General features: G+C 30.3%; 2 protein-coding genes across 2 annotated transcripts in view; one reads left to right on the top strand and one right to left on the bottom strand.

Annotated features, from left to right (window-relative positions):
- LOC109601030 (metabotropic glutamate receptor 2) overlaps positions 1–20,280 on the top strand; it is a 235,979-nt gene that overhangs the window by 208,833 nt on the left and 6,866 nt on the right. The window contains exons 8-10 of the mRNA XM_049967446.1: positions 3,051–3,200; positions 6,768–6,901; positions 17,647–17,972. Coding sequence (XP_049823403.1) covers positions 3,051–3,200; positions 6,768–6,901; positions 17,647–17,972 — 610 coding nt within the window. The remainder of the gene's footprint in view (positions 1–3,050; positions 3,201–6,767; positions 6,902–17,646; positions 17,973–20,280) is intronic.
- Positions 69–779, bottom strand: LOC109601029 (uncharacterized). The gene is made up of 4 exons (XM_020017235.2): positions 629–779; positions 359–577; positions 227–304; positions 69–168 (listed from the first exon to the last, which is right to left on the bottom strand). The coding sequence occupies exons 2-4, from the start codon at positions 554–556 to the stop codon at positions 115–117; spliced, it is 330 nt and encodes a 109-aa protein (XP_019872794.1). The 5' UTR covers positions 557–577; positions 629–779; the 3' UTR covers positions 69–114.

The raw sequence follows: 20,280 nt of genomic DNA, 5'->3' as shown, positions 1-20,280 counted from the left end.
ATTAAAGGAAATTTTATGTAGATTTCAAATATTATATTTGTAAATATATTTGTGTAATAACAAATAACTTGATGTACTAAAATATTTATTTACTATACTAAAAATTCGATTAATTTACAATAATGCCAAATTGTATTTGTATCTTATTGACGGATTTGTGTACTTACTCTAAAAAACATAATATGAAAAGAATTATATTAAAAATATGTTAAAAACTTTCACTTACGGTTCCAAGTTTGCTTGTGTAAATGGCGCTATCATCGACATGATGCCAAAATCGCAAACTTGGCGAGTAAGATCGTATCTACAAATAAAATTTGATTTTTTTCAATAAAATAATGTATTTTTAAAAGCTCACTTTGTAAGTAGGGATAGAATCGTCCATGAAGTATTTGTAATAACTTCTCCAAGATGGAAAATACCTCCATGAATTCCAATCGTATCCCCAATAATCATCGTGGTGGTAACTAATCGAACTTTTGCCTATCGGTTTGTAATAATAATCGTGCTTCGATTTATAATCAGAACCATAAAAATGTCTCCTATAGTCAGTCATTTTTTTCTAGGTTTTTATAATCTAAAACAAAACTGTTAACAATAGGTACATTAAACAATTAAAAACACTTACCGTAATTATAATTACAAACAGATTTGAAAAAAAAAATGGTGTTTTTCGTTTCGGTTTCGGCTTAATACTAATTAGAGTTAATTGAAACGTATTTTTATACTTCACTTTGGAACTAAATCAAACATTCAATTTGCATTGTTTCAAATGGCCAAATTATTTGGTGTGAATCACCGTCTCGGTCACTAACAATAGTTCAAGATCAATTGAATGGTTGCTATTATGAATTGGTGTACCAGGTGTTCCAAATGTCTCCGACCATTTTGGAAATATCTAATTTTTTGGCTAAAGGTAAAAAAATTTGTACAGACACTTTTTTAAGATGTTAAAGTCTAAAAAAAATCCAAAAGACATATACATATAAATAAAGTACTCATGAAAAAATCTTTATTAATTAATAATAGAAAGTTTTATGTGTAATTTCATTAAATTAAACTTTACATAAAGCAGGTTTAGCCCCCCTAGAAGTACACATGTGACAGCAACACGATATTGTTTTGATTTACGGTGCATTTAACTCCCATCTCCATTTAAATAAAAAGTCATATCGCTAAGTGAAAGAGCTATAATTAAAACGTGCGAATAAACCGTCCGATTCCTGACAGTCCTTGCACAAATGCAACGGTTAAATTTATAGTATCCGCGATAGTATAAAAATAATGGTGCAATAAATGTAGATTGTGCCAGCCTGGAAACTTTTGAAGTTAATATATAGTTCGATACTTTTTGTCCCGTTCTTTTGTGGAATTTCTAAAAACTAACAAGCTCGTTAAGATGATTAAAGTTGCGGTCCTGAATATTTTACGTGAAGTGTACTTTCCGGATAGCAAGTCTGATTACTTTGATCAGGTTAATTAAATTTATCAGTCGAATTGTCGTCGCGAATGTGTTTAATTACAAACATTTCAAACCGCTATAATTAGCGAAATTTTCTTTGACGTAATGATGACGTGCACATTTTAACGGGGAAGCGACTGCTTAATTAATTTTATTCGCTGTTTAGGCGAAGTCATATTCAATTTAAGGACTTAATTAACACCAAACTTATAAATTTTAAACACAGTTTCGAAAAGTTGAGTAAATTTCTGTTCATTTGAGTACCCACATGAATATATTTGGAATATTTTTAAGAAAGTTATTATAAAAATACTTATATTTAAATTCTGGATACATATTTGAAATCCTTATAAAAAATCCTTTTATTTGAGTACCAATATGGCTATATTCGGAGACACGATCGTCTTTTGTTTTTGCTTTTTTCGTCGAAAACAAAAGATGATCACTATCTCTAAATATAGTCATGTGGGTACTCAAATTAAAGGAAATTTTATGTAGATTTTAAATATGTTCTTTATTATTAAGCAAATTAACTTATAACGAAATTATGGCGAAAATACTAATTTTTTTATTAATTAAATTCTTAATACAGTTTGTATACCCCAAAAACACAATCAGTTTTTGTTTTTTCTTCAATTTTTATTGCATATTTGATTTAAATTTAAAACCTGATATTTGTTGTTAAGAATTATTAATAGAAAGTTATGGTGGAATTACTAATTTTTTGTTGATTTAAATTCTGAATGCATATTTGAAATGCTTATAAAAAATCCGTTTTATTGAGTACCAACATGACCATATTCGGAGATACGATTGCTTTTTGTTTCTTCTTTATTCATCGAAAACAAAAGGCGATCACTATGTCTAAATATAGTCATGTGGGTACTCAAATTAAAGAAAATTTTATGTAGATTTCAAATATGTTTTTTGTTGTTAATAAAATTAACTTACAACGAAATTATGGTAAAAATACTAATTTTTTTTTAAAATAAATACCTAATACAGTTTTAGAATCCAACAAACACGATCAAATTTTGTTTTTTCTTCAATTTTTATTACATATTTGATTTAAATTTTAAACCTGATATTTGTTGTTGAGAATTATTAATAGAAAGTTATGGTGGAATTACTAATTTTTTGTTGATTTAAATTCTGAATGCATATTTGAAATGCTTATAAAAAATCCGTTTAATTGAGTACCAACATGACCATATTCGGAGATACGATTGCCTTTTGTTTCTCCTTTATTCATCGAAAACAAAAGGCGATCACTATGTCTAAATATAGTTATGTGGGTACTCAAATTAAAGGAAATTTTATGTAGATTTCAAATATGTTCTTTGTTTTTGTAAAAATTAACTTATAACGAAATTATGGCAAAAATACTATTTTTTTTATAAAAAAAATACCTAATACAGACGTATTTCCGTCCCGCCAAGCATAATATTCTATAAACTCGGTATAACATATCAGACAGTGCGCTATCCATTAGTATTTGGACCGGAATCAATTAAAGCAAGTAACAATTAACGACCGGCACTGATCTGGTGTTATTATGTTTGCTCTAGTCTCCCGTTATTTGTTCCAGGTTTGAGCGGAGACCGTTTCCATTTCGACGGCAACGGCGACGGTCCGGCACGCTACAACATCATCCACTTCAAACAGACCGCCCCCGGAAAATACCAGTGGATACGTATTGGCGAATATCTCGAAGGGGAGCTTCAGCTCAACAAATCAGGTAATGTAACTATTTTGAAAGTTTATTTTCGTCTTGGTCTGCCCCGTCTGTTTATACAATTTATTGACGTTTCGGTAATGTATGGCAGCTCCTAACTTGGTTAATAATGGAAGTTATTGGGCTGGAGGATTATCCTAATGACACAAGTTTTAACTACGTATCGGGGAACGTTAAAACTCTCAGAGCAGATAATAAACAATCTTTTCAGAAAGTAATTATGTTAAAATATTTGAGGGCAAACATGTTTTGTGATAAATAAGCAAATAGACAAATAAAGAAACCTGTAATTAAATCTTCCATCTTGGTTTTATCAGGTTACTACAGTTTCCTGTAATTTCCTGATTCTAATAAAAAGGTACTTCCAATAGATTGTGTTGCAGTGAGTCAAATTTACTTTCTCAAAAAAACACTGATAAAAAAATATATTGTCTTTATTTGGACTTAATAAAAGTCTGTGCTTGTGACGTATTATTTGAACAATACGATAAGATAAACAGAATCACTGACAGAAGTTCCAAATAAAACGAATATTGAAATATTGAAGCGTCCTTAAAGTGATCCTTTAAAAATATGATGTCTTTAAGTGTCTTCTGCAACGTTAAACCCCGAAGGGCTGCATCTTATTTATGGGGGATTTCTTTGATATATCCGACTATTTGTACTTCGTATCTCCAGTTTACGGTAAACGTTCAAAATACTGTAGGCAATAATAAACTAGGCGAAACTGAAAGGATTTGTTTTTGTGTCCTTTTATTTATTTTTATATTAAAACATTCCTCGTTTTAATCTCTGCTTTTCCAGGAATTGTATTTTTATGTCCTGTTTAAAAGGATGAATAATATAAAGCAATAAAGCTCTATTGAAAGTTCAATAAGTCACCGACGAATTTTAAAGCATCTGAAAACAACCCCGAGTGACAAGGCTTCGTAATTACGCAGAATCTGAAGAAAAAATGGAAAGCCAGGGCAGAATATAATCCCAAAAAATAATAAGAAAATGTTTTGTCGACTAAAAGGTAGCCCGAATAATTTTTGTGTGCTTAATAAAAATGATTACAAGTCGAAGTAGAATTATTTCAGAGTGAAGTTCGATGTCAATTTTTATGAAAACCATCCCTATTAAAAATTCAATATTAACACCAGAAGCATTTTAACACGCATCAAATAATAAACCATACCGACAAGCTTTTCCCATTCCCAATAAAATCGTAAAAACCGGCCGTGAAAGAGAACAAAATCCTGAGTAATTTTTGTCATAATATGACGTAATGAACGTTCCAAGATCTGCTAAAACGTATACAATAAACCACATAAATTCGTAAAGATAAGAAGTCACTTTCCTGCTCCCAACGATTACGATTTCCATTCTAAGTTAATACACAAGAATGTAATCTTCAAGTTTGCCAAGATGTCGAGACATTTAGATAAGAAATTGTGCATAATGAACCCCGAAACCAATGCAACTTGTAATAGTTGCAAACTTAAAATACGTTTCTGGAACATTTTTATACTGGTTACTTAATTAATTAATTAATTGTATGCAACATTGTTAATAAGGATTATAGTTCAGAGGTGTTAATTAATTATAATTCAGATTACCCAGATCCGAGTTATAAATTCACGAAGTAGTTTGAAAACAGATTTGCAACAGCAATTAAAATGGCTGTTGTTAATTTGCAGTTTACAAATGCAGTTTCCTTGTAAGCATAATTAAATCGTAATTCCCTCATTGAAACAAAAACTGCCCTCGAGTTCCCGTTAAAAAGCTATCAAACTAGATAATAGGGCTTTTTTCTTCAGTTAAAAACCTTTTTTACACACAAGAATTGTGAATATTACAGTATTTATCCAACGGATTAGTACACTGTTAGACTGTATTTTGTATAACAATATTTATATTTTAGTTAATTAGTTCTTTGAAACATCTAGTTTCTATTACAATTATTTTATATGTTTATTATTTTATTGTTTTAATCACTATTTTATGACAATTAATGGAATCTGTAATTAAGTCGTCTATTTTGTTTATTTAACATAGTTCTTTAGAATACAGATTTCTGTAATTTTCTAATTCTAGTACAAAGACACTACTAACAGATTCTGCTGCAGTCGTTAAATATATTAATAACTTATTTGTTTGATTAGTAAATAATTTGATTAATAATTTTTATTACAATTAATATTTGGTAATTATTACAATTAATGAAATTTATAATTAAATCATCTATTTTGATTATTTGGTTTTTTGAAAAGCAAATTTCAGTAATTTCCTAATCTTACCAATAAATAATTTAAGATTATTTTTATGTAAATTTCTATTTTATTACAATTAAAGAAACCTATATTTAAATCTTCTTTCAAATGCAGTTTCCTGTAATTTCCTGTTTCTAGTACAAGGATTCTTTAAATAAATTCTGCTACAGTCGTTAAATAAATTAATAACGATTTTAATTGATTAGTACTTAATATAATCCTTAATTTTTATCACAAATAATATATTAGTTATTGATGTATAATTCATTGTTTTATTACATTTAATGAAATTTGTATTTAAATCCCTAATTCTGGTTATTTGGTCCTTTCAAAAGCAGATTTCAGTAATTTTCTAATCCTAGTACAAAAATACTTCAATAAATAATTTATGTTCATTATTATGCAAGTTTTAAACTTATTACTATAAAAGAAACCTGTAATTAAATCTTCTATTTTGATTATTTACATCTTTCAAATGCAGTTTTCTGTAGTTTACTGGTTCTAGTTCAAGGGTGCTTCTAATAGATTCTGCTGCAGTCTTTAAATAGATTAATAACGTTTTTAATTGATTAGTACTTAATTTAATCCTTAATTTTTATCCCAGTTAAATTCTGGTGCTTTCAAAATCAGATTATCTTCATTATTACATAAATTTCTATTTTATTACAATTAAAGAAACCTGTATTTAAATCTTGCATGTTTTTCGAATACAGTTTTCTGTAATTTACTGTTTTTAGTACACAGATGCTTTTAATAGATTGTGTTTCAATCATCAATAATAAACACATAAACACAATTTTGAACTTTTTGTAAGCACACAAATGTAGATTCTGCAGTAAATCTGTGATTGAGAGAAAAACGTCTCTTTGGCCCCCATTATAAAAGTACCTGGTGAGTTATTCAAACAGATATCCGCCTAATAAATCACATTTCGTTCTTGGAAATAGTTTCGAGGAGTCTCCAATATATCACGTAAAATAACGTAATGGTCGCATCCATCAGCATCAGGGCGTTAAAGAGAATCTCCATTCAGTAGTTATTACCGTCGTTCTTCAGCGCCCCCCACCACCCATTATCCGGGGGTGATTTGCATTAAGGGGTTGTGTGTTGCAGCCAAATTTCAGGAAAGTTTTTCCTCGGATTTATTCGACGGTGCGACGCTTTTGATGGGCCCTTATTAATTTGGGGGTGAAATTTGTAGATGGTTCAGAAACTTCAACCCCCGCCGACAAGTTTCGGGCCGGTTTAATATCCTAATATTCATACTTATATATTAATGTAGCTCGTTGTGTAAAGTTTAATTTTATGTGTGCAGAGATCCAGTTCAAATTGAGCCACCCCAAACCGCCTGAGTCGGTGTGCAGTCTGCCCTGTGATCTTGGTCAAGCGAAAAAGTATGTCGACGGTGAGAGCTGCTGCTGGCATTGTTTTAATTGTACGCAATACCAGGTAAGTGTTCCTTCGCCCCCTTCAACCCCTTCAAAGAGACCATTCGAACGGCAATTATGACACATTTGCATGACACACCCTCATTAATACTTGCACAAGGATCGTGCCTTTGTGTTGGTGTGTTGCTTTTTGTTGTTTTCTTAGTTCACGATCATTAGGGCGTCCGTGCAACTACTTCCACCCTTAATTGCCCCCTCACCGACCGTTTGATTAACAACAAAAAGTGGTAAATAAGGACGAGGGGTTTGTTTTTGAGTAACGTAAAAATGTGTCCGGCTTTATTCAGGACGTAAGGTCGTCGTAAAACTTTCTTGTAAAGTATTCAACAGTCGGTGATTGTTGTTTGTCCCTTTTAAACGAATTAAATTGTCACAAGGAAAATAAAATGTCTGCCGAGTCACTTAAAATAAATGTTCTTTAAACGTGACAATTTAAAATTAGTCGTCAATGAATATTCAGGCAATTTAAGTGCCTTTGCGTTCTGTGTGCAACTTCTGTTTTGTTTACCAAAATGGAAACTAATGAATTCGCGGGATGGGAAGTTTTCAGAAAGTTCTGTATGAAAGTTCGGTGTTGATGGGGCCCTTTTTACCAGCCAATTAAAATACTCGTCGTTCACATTGAATGGCGTAAAACGCTTTTATAATAAACGCGACCGCGGGAAAAGTTGACCAACCTTTTTTGTCGCTACACCGTGTTTTGTCAGGCAAGTTTGTTGATTAAAAACTTTAGCCGACTAATTTCGTGAAAGGTTTTTTACTATTTTACTTCAGTAATTAATGGAAAATAATAAAATTAATTGGGTAGACTCAAATTTCAAAACAAAATTAATTCTATTAAATTACACTGTCTGGAATATCAATAGACTTGATATTAGAGATGCTCCGTGTTTTATGTTAATCTTAATTTAGAGACTGACAATGTGGGAAGGCTGAATAAAAGTAATAAGCCTCCAAGATTTCATCTCCTACAGGAGGACGTTGATGATTTACTTAAAGGAAGATAGTTCCTGACTGGCTTTTATATCCATCTCTATGTTAATCTTAATTTAGAGACTGACAATGTGAGGAAGGCTTAATAAAAATAATAAGCCTTCTACATTTCATCTCCTAGAGGAGGACGTTGATGATTTACTTAAAGGAAAGTACTTCCTGACTGGCTTTAATATCCATCTCTATCTTAATCTTAATTTAGAGACTGACAATGTGGGAAGGCTGAATAAAAGTAATAAGTCTCCTAGATTTCTTCTCCTAGAGGAGGACGTTGATGATTTACTTAAAGGAAGGTAGTTCCTGACTGGCTTTAATATCCATCTCTATGTTAATCTTAATTTAGGGACTGACAATGTGGGAAGGCTGAATAAAAGTAATAAGCCTCCAAGATTTCATCTCCTAGAGGAGGACGTTGATGATTTACTTAAAGGAAGATAGTTCCTGACTGGCTTTTATATCCATCTCTATGTTAATCTTAATTTAGAGACTGACAATGTGGGAAGGCTGAATAAAAGTAATAAGCCTCCTAGATTTCATCTCCTAGAGGAGGACGTTGATGATTTACTTAAAGGAAGGTAGTTCCTGACTGGCTTTGATATCTACCCCTAAGTTAATCTTAATTGTACTTGTAATTTAATTGTCTTTGTTCATAGTAAACTTGCTGAACAGATTGCTGGACGCCATTTTATGTAAAATGATAAACCAAGAAACACTAATTTAAATGAAATTTGTGTATGATCGTTATTGTTTTGATATTTGCATAACTAACTCAATTTATGAATATAATTATAATTGTTATCCTGAAAATTATTATAATGATTTACATTTCATCAATGCACATTGCGATTAATCAAATTAATAAAACCAAATCAGTATTATTGCAACCAACATTACAAACATATTTCTATACAGATTATTAATAAAATAAATTGAATGGAACACTCTAAAACTAAATCGCTGGCATTTTTTAATTAAACAAATAAAATAATATCATGCCAGTAATTAATGCAAACTAGTAATTTAAATGCACAACATTTTTTTCACGTTGCTAAAACCACTCCAAAAAGTAAATTAAACTTTAATGAAAACCGCCGTAATTAAATAATGAGATTTCATAATCCTGGGTGTAATTAAAAAAAGGAAACCCTCAGTTGCGAAACACAATTTAAGACTCATCAAAGATAAATTAACACCGACCAACCAGTTTTTTCCTCAATCCGTTCGATTTCACCAAAGAAAATATGTGCCTGAAAAAATATTGAACGTATTATTTCCCATCGGAATCTTTTAGGGAACGGAAAATCGTGCGTCTTATGAAATTTACATGAGTTTTTTTCGACGGCGTAGTTGATTCCGTGTGTTTCTGCAAATAATTTATTGGATTTACGGATTTCACATTTTCGGCGACGTGTGAAACGCGACCGTGGTTCGTGTTCACGTGTTAGTTTAATAATTTTCCTTGGTGTTTGACGTGAAGTGGCGACGAGGAGACAATTGTGTCCCTTGTTTCGTTATAAATCATGATATTCATGAACGGTTTTGATGAAGGCGTTCGAAGACGTTTCTAGGTTTTACGTTGGACGTGTCCTACAACTTTTATGATCCAAATCTGCACGAATTTATGTTATTTTCTTATATTACCATAAAACTTTATCTTTTCCTGTATATTTAAATTATAATACTTATTATAAGGATATGAATTTTTATCAGTCAAAGACATTTGGCTCCTCTAAAAGATGAAATCTAGGAGGATTATTACTTTTATTCAGCCTTCCCACATTGTCAGTCTCTAAACTAAGATTAACATAGAGATGGATATTAAAGCCAGTCAGAAACTACCTTCCTTTAAATAAATCATCAACGTCCTCCTCTAGGAGAAGAAATCTAGGTGGCTTATTACTTTTATTCAGCCTTCCACACATTGTCAGTCTCTAAATTAAGATTAACATAGAGATGGATATTAAAGCCAATCAGGAACTACCTTCCTTTAAGTAAATCTTCAACGTCCTCCTCTAGGAGATGAAACCTGGGAGGCTTATTACTTTTATTCAGCCTTCCCACATTGTCAGTCTCTAAATTAAGATTAACATAGAGCTGGATATTAAAGCCAGTCAGGAACTACCTTCTTTTAAGTAAATAATCAACGTCCTCCTCTAGAAGAAGAAATCTAGGAGACTTATTACTTTTATTCAGCCTTCCCACATTGTCAGTCTCTAAATTAAGATTAACTTAGAGCTGGATATTAAAGCCAGTCAGGAACTACCTTCCTTTAAGTAAATCATCAACGTCCTCCTCTAGGAGATGAAACCTGGGAGGCTTATTACTTTTATTCAGCCTTCCCACATTGTCAGTCTCTAAATTAGGATTAACTTAGAGCTGGATATTAAAGCCAGACAGGAACTACCTTCCTTTAAGTAAATCATCAACGTCCTCCTCTAGGAGAAGAAATCTAGGAGACTTATTACTTTTATTCAGCCTTCCCACATTGTCAGTCTCTAAATTAAGATTAGCATAGAGATGGATATTAAAGCCAGTCAGGAACTACCTTCCTTTAAGTAAATCATCAACGTCCTCCTCTAGGAGAAGAAATCTAGGAGACTTATTACTTTTATTCAGCCTTCCCACATTGTCAGTCTCTAAATTAAGATTAGCATAGAGATGGATATTAAAGCCAGTCAGGAACTACCTTTCTTTAAGTAAATCATCAACGTCCTCCTCTAGGAGAGGAAATCTAGGAGGCTTATTACTTTTATTCAGCCTTCCACACATTGTCAGTCTCTAAATTAAGATTAACATAGAGCTGGATATTAAAGCCAGTCAGGAACTACCTTCTTTTAAGTAAATAATCAACGTCCTCCTCTAGAAGAAGAAATCTAGGAGACTTATTACTTTTATTCAGCCTTCCCACATTGTCAGTCTCTAAATTAAGATTAACTTAGAGCTGGATATTAAAGCCAGTCAGGAACTACCTTCCTTTAAGTAAATCATCAACGTCCTCCTCTAGGAGATGAAACCTGGGAGGCTTATTACTTTTATTCAGCCTTCCCACATTGTCAGTCTCTAAATTAGGATTAACTTAGAGCTGGATATTAAAGCCAGACAGGAACTACCTTCCTTTAAGTAAATCATCAACGTCCTCCTCTAGGAGAAGAAATCTAGGAGACTTATTACTTTTATTCAGCCTTCCCACATTGTCAGTCTCTAAATTAAGATTAGCATAGAGATGGATATTAAAGCCAGTCAGGAACTACCTTCCTTTAAGTAAATCATCAACGTCCTCCTCTAGGAGAAGAAATCTAGGAGACTTATTACTTTTATTCAGCCTTCCCACATTGTCAGTCTCTAAATTAAGATTAGCATAGAGATGGATATTAAAGCCAGTCAGGAACTACCTTTCTTTAAGTAAATCATCAACGTCCTCCTCTAGGAGATGAAACCTGGGAGGCATATTACTTTTATTCAGCCTTCCTCACATTGTCAGTCTCTAAATTAAGAATAACTTAGAGACGGATATTAAAGCCAATCAGGAACTACCTTTCTTTAAGTAAATCATCAACGTCCTCCTCTAGGAGAGGAAATCTAGGAGGCTTATTACTTTTATTCAGCCTTCCACACATTGTCAGTCTCTAAATTAAGATTAACATAGAGCTGGATATTAAAGCCAGTCAGGAACTACCTTCTTTTAAGTAAATAATCAACGTCCTCCTCTAGAAGAAGAAATCTAGGAGACTTATTACTTTTATTCAGCCTTCCCACATTGTCAGTCTCTAAATTAAGATTAACTTAGAGCTGGATATTAAAGCCAGTCAGGAACTACCTTCCTTTAAGTAAATCATCAACGTCCTCCTCTAGGAGATGAAACCTGGGAGGCTTATTACTTTTATTCAGCCTTCCCACATTGTCAGTCTCTAAATTAGGATTAACTTAGAGCTGGATATTAAAGCCAGTCAGGAACTACCTTCTTTTAAGTAAATAATCAACGTCCTCCTCTAGAAGAAGAAATCTAGGTGACTTATTACTTTTATTCAGCCTTCCCACATTGTCAGTCTCTAAATTAAGATTAACATAGAGCTGGATATTAAAGCCAGTCAGGAACTACCTTCCTTTAAGTAAATCATCAACGTCCTCCTCTAGGAGATGAAACCTGGGAGGCTTATTACTTTTATTCAGCCTTCCCACATTGTCAGTCTCTAAATTAGGATTAACTTAGAGCTGGATATTAAAGCCAGTCAGGAACTACCTTCTTTTAAGTAAATAATCAACGTCCTCCTCTAGAAGAAGAAATCTAGGTGACTTATTACTTTTATTCAGCCTTCCCACATTGTCAGTCTCTAAATTAAGATTAACATAGAGCTGGATATTAAAGCCAGTCAGGAACTACCTTCCTTTAAGTAAATCATCAACGTCCTCCTCTAGGAGATGAAACCTGGGAGGCTTATTACTTTTATTCAGCCTTCCCACATGGCCAGTCTCTAAACTAAGATTAACATAGAGATGGATATTAAAGCCAATCAGGAACTACCTTCCTTTAAGTAAATCATCAACGTCCTCCTCTAGGAGAAGAAATCTAGGAGACTTATTACTTTTATTCAGCCTTCCCACATTGTCAGTCTCCAAATTAAGATTAACTTAGAGCTGGATATTAAAGCCAGTCAGGAACTACCTTCCTTTAAGTAAATCATCAACGTCCTCCTCTAGGAGATGAAACCTGGGAGGCTTATTACTTTTATTCAGCCTTCCCACATTGTCAGTCTCTAAATTAAGATTAACATAGAGATGGATATTAAAGCCAATCAGGAACTACCTTCCTTTAAGTAAATCATCAACGTCCTCCTCTAGGAGAAGAAATCTAGGAGGCTTATTACTTTATTCAGCCTTCCACACATTGTCAGTCTCTAAATTAAGATTAACATAGAGATGGATATTAAAGCCAATCAGGAACTACCTTCCTTTAAGTAAATCATCAATGTCCTCCTCTAGGAGATGAAACCTGGGAGGCTTATTACTTTTATTCAGCCTTCCCACATTGTCAGTCTCTAAATTAAGATTAACATAGAGATGGATATAAAAGCCAGTCAGGAACTATCTTCCTTTAAGTAAATCATCAACGTCCTCCTCTAGGAGATGAAATCTTGGAGGCTTATTACTTTTATTCAGCCTTCCCACATTGTCAGTCTCTAAATTAAGATTAACTTAGAGCTGGATATTAAAGCCAGACAGGAACTACCTTCCTTTAAGTAAATCATCAACGTCCTCCTCTAGGAGATGAAACCTGGGAGGCTTATTACTTTTATTCAGCCTTTCTACATTGCCAGTCTCTAAACTAAGATTAACATAGAGATGGATATTATTAAAAATTATAATAATAATAAAGGAGTATATATGTTATGTCACAATCTTTTATTATCCTTCTTCAACAGGGTATCTCATATAATTTTTCTTTATAATAAACTTGAAGTACTTTGAGTACAAAATGACTTTCTTTTTATTCAGTTTGAAATATAAATCAAAGTAATGTCACAAACTATCAAAAAATGAATGAAAATACGAAAACAAAAGCACTATAAAAGCTGCACTTCTTGTACCTTTTTAAGATAACCTTTAACAATTTGAGGAATCCCCCAAAGCCGCCTCTAATTATGCCAAGTCGACGGAGAACACAAGAGACGACATTTTTTGAACAAACGTTAGGAAATGAATGTCTGAGACGGCTCAAGGGAGAGTCATTACGATTCTTGTCTAATGGAACTTTGTCCGTCCAAATGTGATGTCCGTTAAAGGAGGACTCACACAAAGGAATGCCTTTGTAACATTTTCATTTATATAAACATTTTTGTTACATATTTTTGGGCCAAATATATTATATGTTACTTAAACTAATTACTTGCTTAATTATACCATAAATAAGTATTTGTTTATGTGTGAAGTGGAAATATTACTAATTTATCCAACGTTTGGAATAACAAACCAATTTGGGAAACAACGAAATCTATTATACAATATTCATGAAAACTTCTGATGAGAACATTTGAAATCACTTCTCTATTTTCGTATTGAATTCACACAAACTTTGTACAATTCAAAATCCGTACGTGGCGTTTTGTTTTCTTTGCCAATTGTTTGAAATTCAATAATTTTATTGAGGTTATCATTAGGAAATGGCAAATATTAAATTAAAGTAAGTTACCACCTAATCCGGTCTAGTTATTGTTATGAAAGTTACACGTTTAATTGAATTGACATCCAGATTGACGTTTATTTTATACTCGTTAATGGAATTTTCTACCCCACTGCGTTTAATATTCCGTCTTCCTGGCGTGATGCATTTTAATTTGCCATTGTTCACAAACTAACCTAAGAACACGACATTACATTTTTAGATCGATGTTGTTTAATTACTTTTCATAATAATTCAGCCAAAAAATATCAGCTAAAGGCCAAACATTCTCAAAAGGACATTGAATTTACAATATTTTTTCATTCAAAGTATAATATTTAAGAAGAAAATATATAAAACATTTTAATTAAGCAAATAAATTTAAGCTAAGTAAGTTCTTTTACATAGAAAATAAAATATTTAAGAACGAATTAGCCAAAATGTTGTGATTAATCAATAAATTTAAGCTAAATAACTTTAAAATAAAGCTTTATCAAAAGGATCGTGGATTTATTATGTTCTTTTACATAGAAAATAAAATATTTAAGAAAGAAGTATCCAAAATGTTGTGATTAATCAATAAATTTAAGTTAAATAACTATAGGATAAAGCTTTATCAAAAGGATCGTGGATTTACTATGTTCTTTTACATAGAAAATAAAATATTTAAGAAGAAATTAGCCAAAATGTTGTGATTAATCAAATAAATTTAAGCTAAGTAACTTTAGGATAAAGCTTTATCAAAAGGATCGTGGATTTACTATGATCTTTTACATAGAAAATAAAATATTTAAGAAGGAAGTAGCCAAAATGTTATGATTAATCAATAAATTTAAGCTAAATAACTTTAGGATAAAGCTTTATCAAAAGAATCGTGGATTTACTATGTTCTTTTACATAGAAAATAAAATATTTAAGAAGGAAGTAGCCAAAATGTTGTGATTAATCAATAAATTTAAGCTAGATAACTTTAGAATAAAGCTTTATCAAAAGGATCGTGGATTTATTATGTTCTTTTACATAGAAAATAAAATATTTAAGAAGAAAGTATCCAAAATGTTGTGATTAATCAATAAATTTAAGTTAAATAACTATAGGATAAAGCTTTATCAAAAGGATCGTGGATTTACTATATTCTTTTACATAGAAAATAAAATATTTAAGAAGAAATTAGCCAAAATGTTGTGATTAATCAATAAATTTAAGCTAAATAACTTTAAAATAAAGCTTTATCAAAAGAACCAGGAATTTACTATGTTCTTTTACATAGAAAATAAAATATTTAAGAAGGAAGTAGCCAAAATGTTGTGATTAATCAATAAATTTAAGCTAGATAACTTTAGAATAAAGCTTTATCAAAAGGATCGTGGATTTATTATGTTCTTTTACATAGAAAATAAAATATTTAAGAAGAAAGTATCCAAAATGTTGTGATTAATCAATAAATTTAAGTTAAATAACTATAGGATAAAGCTTTATCAAAAGGATCGTGGATTTACTATGTTCTTTTACATAGAAAATAAAATATTTAAGAAGAAATTAGCCAAAATGTTGTGATTAATCAATAAATTTAAGCTAAATAACTTTAGGATGAAGCTTTATCAAAAGAACCATGGATTTACTATGTTCTTTTACATAGAAAATAAAATATTTAAGAAGAAATTAGCCAAAATGTTGTGATTAATCAAATATATTTAAGCTAAGTAACTTTAGGATAAAGCTTTATCAAAAGGATCGTGGATTTACTATGATCTTTTACATAGAAAATAAAATATTTAAGAAGGAAGTAGCCAAAATGTTATGATTAATCAATAAATTTAAGCTAAATAACTTTAGGATAAAGCTTTATCAAAAGGGCCGTGGATTTACTATGTTCTTTTACATAAAAAATAAAATATTTAAGAAGGAGGTAGCCAAAATGTTGTGATTAATCAATAAATTTAAGCTAAATAACACTAGGATAAAGCTTTATCAAAAGGATCGTGGATTTACTAAGTTCTTTTACATAGAAAACAAAATATTTAAGAAGGAAATAGCCAAAATGTTGTGATTAATTAATAAATTTAAGCTAAATAACTTTAGGATAAAGCTTTATCAAAAGGATCGTGGATTTACTATGTTATTTACGTATAAAATAAAATATTTAAGATGGAAATAGCCAAAATGTTGTGATTAATCAATAAATTTAAGCTAAATAACTATAGGATAAAGCTTTATCAAAAGGATCGTGGATTTACTAAGTTCTTTTACATAGAAAACAAAATATTTAAGAAGGAAATAGCCAAAATGTTGTGATTAATTAATAAATTTAAGCTAAATAACTTTAGGATAAAGCTTTATCAAAAGGATCGTGGATTTACTATGTTATTTACGTATAAAATAAAATATTTAAGATGGAAGTAGCCAAAATGTTGTGATTAATCAATAAATTTAAGCTAAATAACTATAGGATAAAGCTTTATCAAAAGGATCGTGGATTTACTAAGTTCTTTTACATAGAAAACAAAATATTTAAGAAGGAAATAGCCAAAATGTTGTGATTAATTAATAAATTTAAGCTAAATAACTTTAGGATAAAGCTTTATCAAAAGGATCGTGGATTTACTATGTTATTTACGTATAAAATAAAATATTTAAGATGGAAGTAGCCAAAATGTTGTGATTAATCAATAAATTTAAGCTAAATAACTATAGGATAAAGCTTTATCAAAAGGATCGTGGATTTACTAAGTTCTTTTACATAGAAAACAAAATATTTAAGAAGGAAATAGCCAAAATGTTGTGATTAATTAATAAATTTAAGCTAAATAACTTTAGGATAAAGCTTTATCAAAAGGATCGTGGATTTACTATGTTATTTACGTATAAAATAAAATATTTAAGATGGAAGTAGCCAAAATGTTGTGATTAATCAATAAATTTAAGCTAAATAACTATAGGATAAAGCTTTATCAAAAGGATCGTGGATTTACTATGTTCTTTTACATAGAAAATAAAATATTTTAGAAGAAATTAGCCAAAATGTTGTAATTAATCAATACATTTAAGCTAAATAACTTTAGGATAAAACTTTATCAAAAGAACCGTGGATTTATTATGTTCTTTTACATAGAAAATAAAATATTTAAGAAGGAAGTAGCCAAAATGTTGTGATTAATCAATAAATTTAAGCTAAATAACTATAGGATAAAGTTTTATCAAAAGGATCGTGGATTTACTATGTTCTTTTACATAGAAAATAAAATATTTAAAAAGAAATTATCCAAAATGTTGTGATTAATCAAATAAATTTAAGCTAAGTAACTTTAGGATAAAGCTTTATCAAAGGGATCGTGGATTTATTATGTTCTTTTACATATAAAATAAAATATTTAAGAAGGAATAGACAAAATGTTGTGACTAATCAATAAATTTAAGCTAAGTAACTTTAGGATACAGCTTTGCCTAAAGGTCCCTGGATTAACTGGATAGTTTTTTTACATAGAAAAACATTGTGATTAAGCAAATTAATTTTAACTTCTAACTTTAAGTTAGAGCTTTATCGAAGGGAATTTATTGAAGCATTGACGTTTCATTAACAACATCTTTGTCCGCAGATCAGACACCCATCGGACCCGACACAATGCGTGATGTGCCCGCAGGGCACGATCCCGGACCCGCGCCACGTCACCTGCAACCAGATCCCTGAGGAGTACCTGCAACCGGATTCCGGATGGGCGATCGGTGCCATGTCGTTCGGCGCCACCGGCATCTCCATAACGTTATTCGTTATCGGCGTGTTCGTCAAGCACAACGACACTCCGGTGGTCCGGGCGTCCGGCAGGGAGCTGAGCTACGTCCTGCTGGCCGGAATCATGTGCTGTTACTGCATCACCTTCGCGTTCATACTGAAGCCGACCCATTTTGTTTGTGGGCTTCAGAGGTAAGTTAACTAATCATTCGTCCATTTTGTTGTTAGCTCAGACTCTATTTTATCTAAATATTATATTTAATTCAAGTTTGAAGTAGATTATTTCAATTAAATTTAATGGTTAAAGGACTTGTTTTTTGTCCTTGACCGAGAAATTTAGCTCCAACTTACTTAAAAGTTGAGTCCAACTTATGTTGCTCAATATTTGCTCTACTAATAAGCCAAATACAACGATTGGCTGACTGGTCAGGGGGTTTATATTCAGATCACAGGCAATTAGACAAGGATTAGTACAAGTGATCTTAACTAAGAACTCCTTAGGTAAAATCCCTCAGTATTACACAGTTCAATTAACTTTAGGGCACCATTAATTCAATTCAAATAAGTTATTATTAATTGTATAGAATGAGCATAATATTCTTTTGTTTTAATTAAACCTGCTTCATTAATCAAAGCTTACATTTATGTAATAATTATTAATTAAAACAGCAATAAATTTAAGCTGGGAGGGGCTGAACTCGTTTAATACTTAAGTCATATAATCCGCATTTAATTATAAAACAATGGTAATAAATGATGGAGCGTTTTAAATAGTCGCCATGGATTCCTGAATATGTTACTCACGTATCCGACATTTATCATTTTCGTATGGTTCCCGTTAATTCCAGATAAGATTCCCATTTAGCATTTCTAAATTACTAAGGACCCGTGCCGAAGCCGTCTCTAATCACGTGATGTTTAAAGTAAATTTCGGCCTGCGGAAATAAGCTAAGCCGGGAACAATAGGGACTGTTTCTAAGCCTTCTGTATGTTTGGGTTTGGGGACAATTTAATTAATTAATCGTTTCGGAATCGTTGAGACCATTATGTTTTCGGCTGCTTTATTCTTTATTGTTGGAGGTGTTAATTAACATATTTATAAAGGATTGTATAGTTATAATAGTTACAACTTCTTAGAAATACATTCAATGCTTAAACTGAATTAAATCGTTTGAAACAAAAGATATATTTTAAACAAGTGTTGTAATTTGGGGAAGTTTCCTCATTTCCTTAAATTTATTACTTTTCAATTTGGCCAAATATCAACATAAATTGAGACTTCTGTTAACATTTTATATTTATCACGACCATAGAATAATTAGAAATTTAATGTTAAAAGATAATAATAATACACTATTTTTTCTTTAGAAAATAAATATTGAATGGACTGAGAAATGTCCCTCTCCTTTAGTATATTTTTTTTAATTTTTAAATTAAGCAAATAATCTACTCAAAACTGAATTATTGACTCTTAATATAAATGTCAATTTAAAAATATAAAATAATATTCATAAATCCCACAATACCATACCTCCTCAAAATATAATAAATAAAATTTTAGCTTTATTAGCCCAATTTCATTTATTTTTCCTTTACAAAAAAAGTACTGAATGGATTTATTAAAATGGAGTTTTATGAAAAAATTAATAAAAAATGGTATTTTTGGAAAAAATCTAAAATTTTCAAGGTCAAGATCAATTAAAAATTACTTAAGAATTTTATTTTTTTAGAATATTTCACATTTTAAAGACAAAAATCATTAAATTTTGATTTTTTTTAGAGGTCAATAATCAAAATTGAACCTGAATATTCAAAAATATTCAAGAATATTGAAAAAAAATTGTAATGTTAATTATAATAATTTAAAATATTTCGAAAAATGAATACCTTTTCGACAATTGTTGTTAAAAATTTGTAATTTTATAAGAAAATTAATAGAAAATTTTTTTAGAATATTTCACATTTTAAGGACAATAAATTTTTATAAGAAAATCAATGGAAAATGGTATTTTCAGATAAAACTCAAAATTTTCAAGGTCAGGATCAATTGAAAATTACTAAAAAATCTATTTTTTTAGAATATTTTACATTTTAAAAACAAAAAATCATTAAATTTTGATTTTTTTTTGATAAAAAAATAACCAAAATGGAACACGAATATTCAAAAATATTAAAGAATATTAAAAATATATTATAATATGAACTTTATAATTATATTAATTTAAAATATTTCGAAAATTGAGAGCCTTTTCGAAAATTGTTGTTAAAAATTTGGAATTTTATAAGAAAATTAATAGAAAATTGTATTTTTATATAAAACTCAAAATTTTAAAGGTCAAAATTAATTAAAAATTATTTAAAAATATAATTTTTTTAGAGTATTTCACATTTTAAAGAAAATAAATCATTAAATTTTCATTTTTTATTCAAAATTGAACCTGAAAATTCAAAAATATTCAAGAATATTAAAAATAAATTATAATGTAAACTTTATAATTAT

This window comes from Aethina tumida, chromosome 5 (assembly GCF_024364675.1).
Source record: "Aethina tumida isolate Nest 87 chromosome 5, icAetTumi1.1, whole genome shotgun sequence".
NCBI lineage: Eukaryota > Metazoa > Arthropoda > Insecta > Coleoptera > Nitidulidae > Aethina > Aethina tumida.
Note: the sequence above shows the minus strand (reverse complement) of the source record. Positions and strands in the feature narration are given on the sequence as shown.

What these genes read in the sequence shown, in the direction of transcription:
- LOC109601029 (XM_020017235.2), bottom strand. Translation starts at nt 556, where the DNA reads ATGACTGACTATAGGAGACATTTTTATGGTTCTGATTATAAATCGAAG. An exon ending in ATTCTATCCCTACTTACAAA is followed by an intron (nt 305 to 358) that starts GTGAGCTTTTAA and finishes TTTTATTTGTAG; the next exon opens with ATACGATCTTACTCGCCAAG. An exon ending in ACACAAGCAAACTTGGAACC is followed by an intron (nt 169 to 226) that starts GTAAGTGAAAGT and finishes TATGTTTTTTAG; the next exon opens with AGTAAGTACACAAATCCGTC.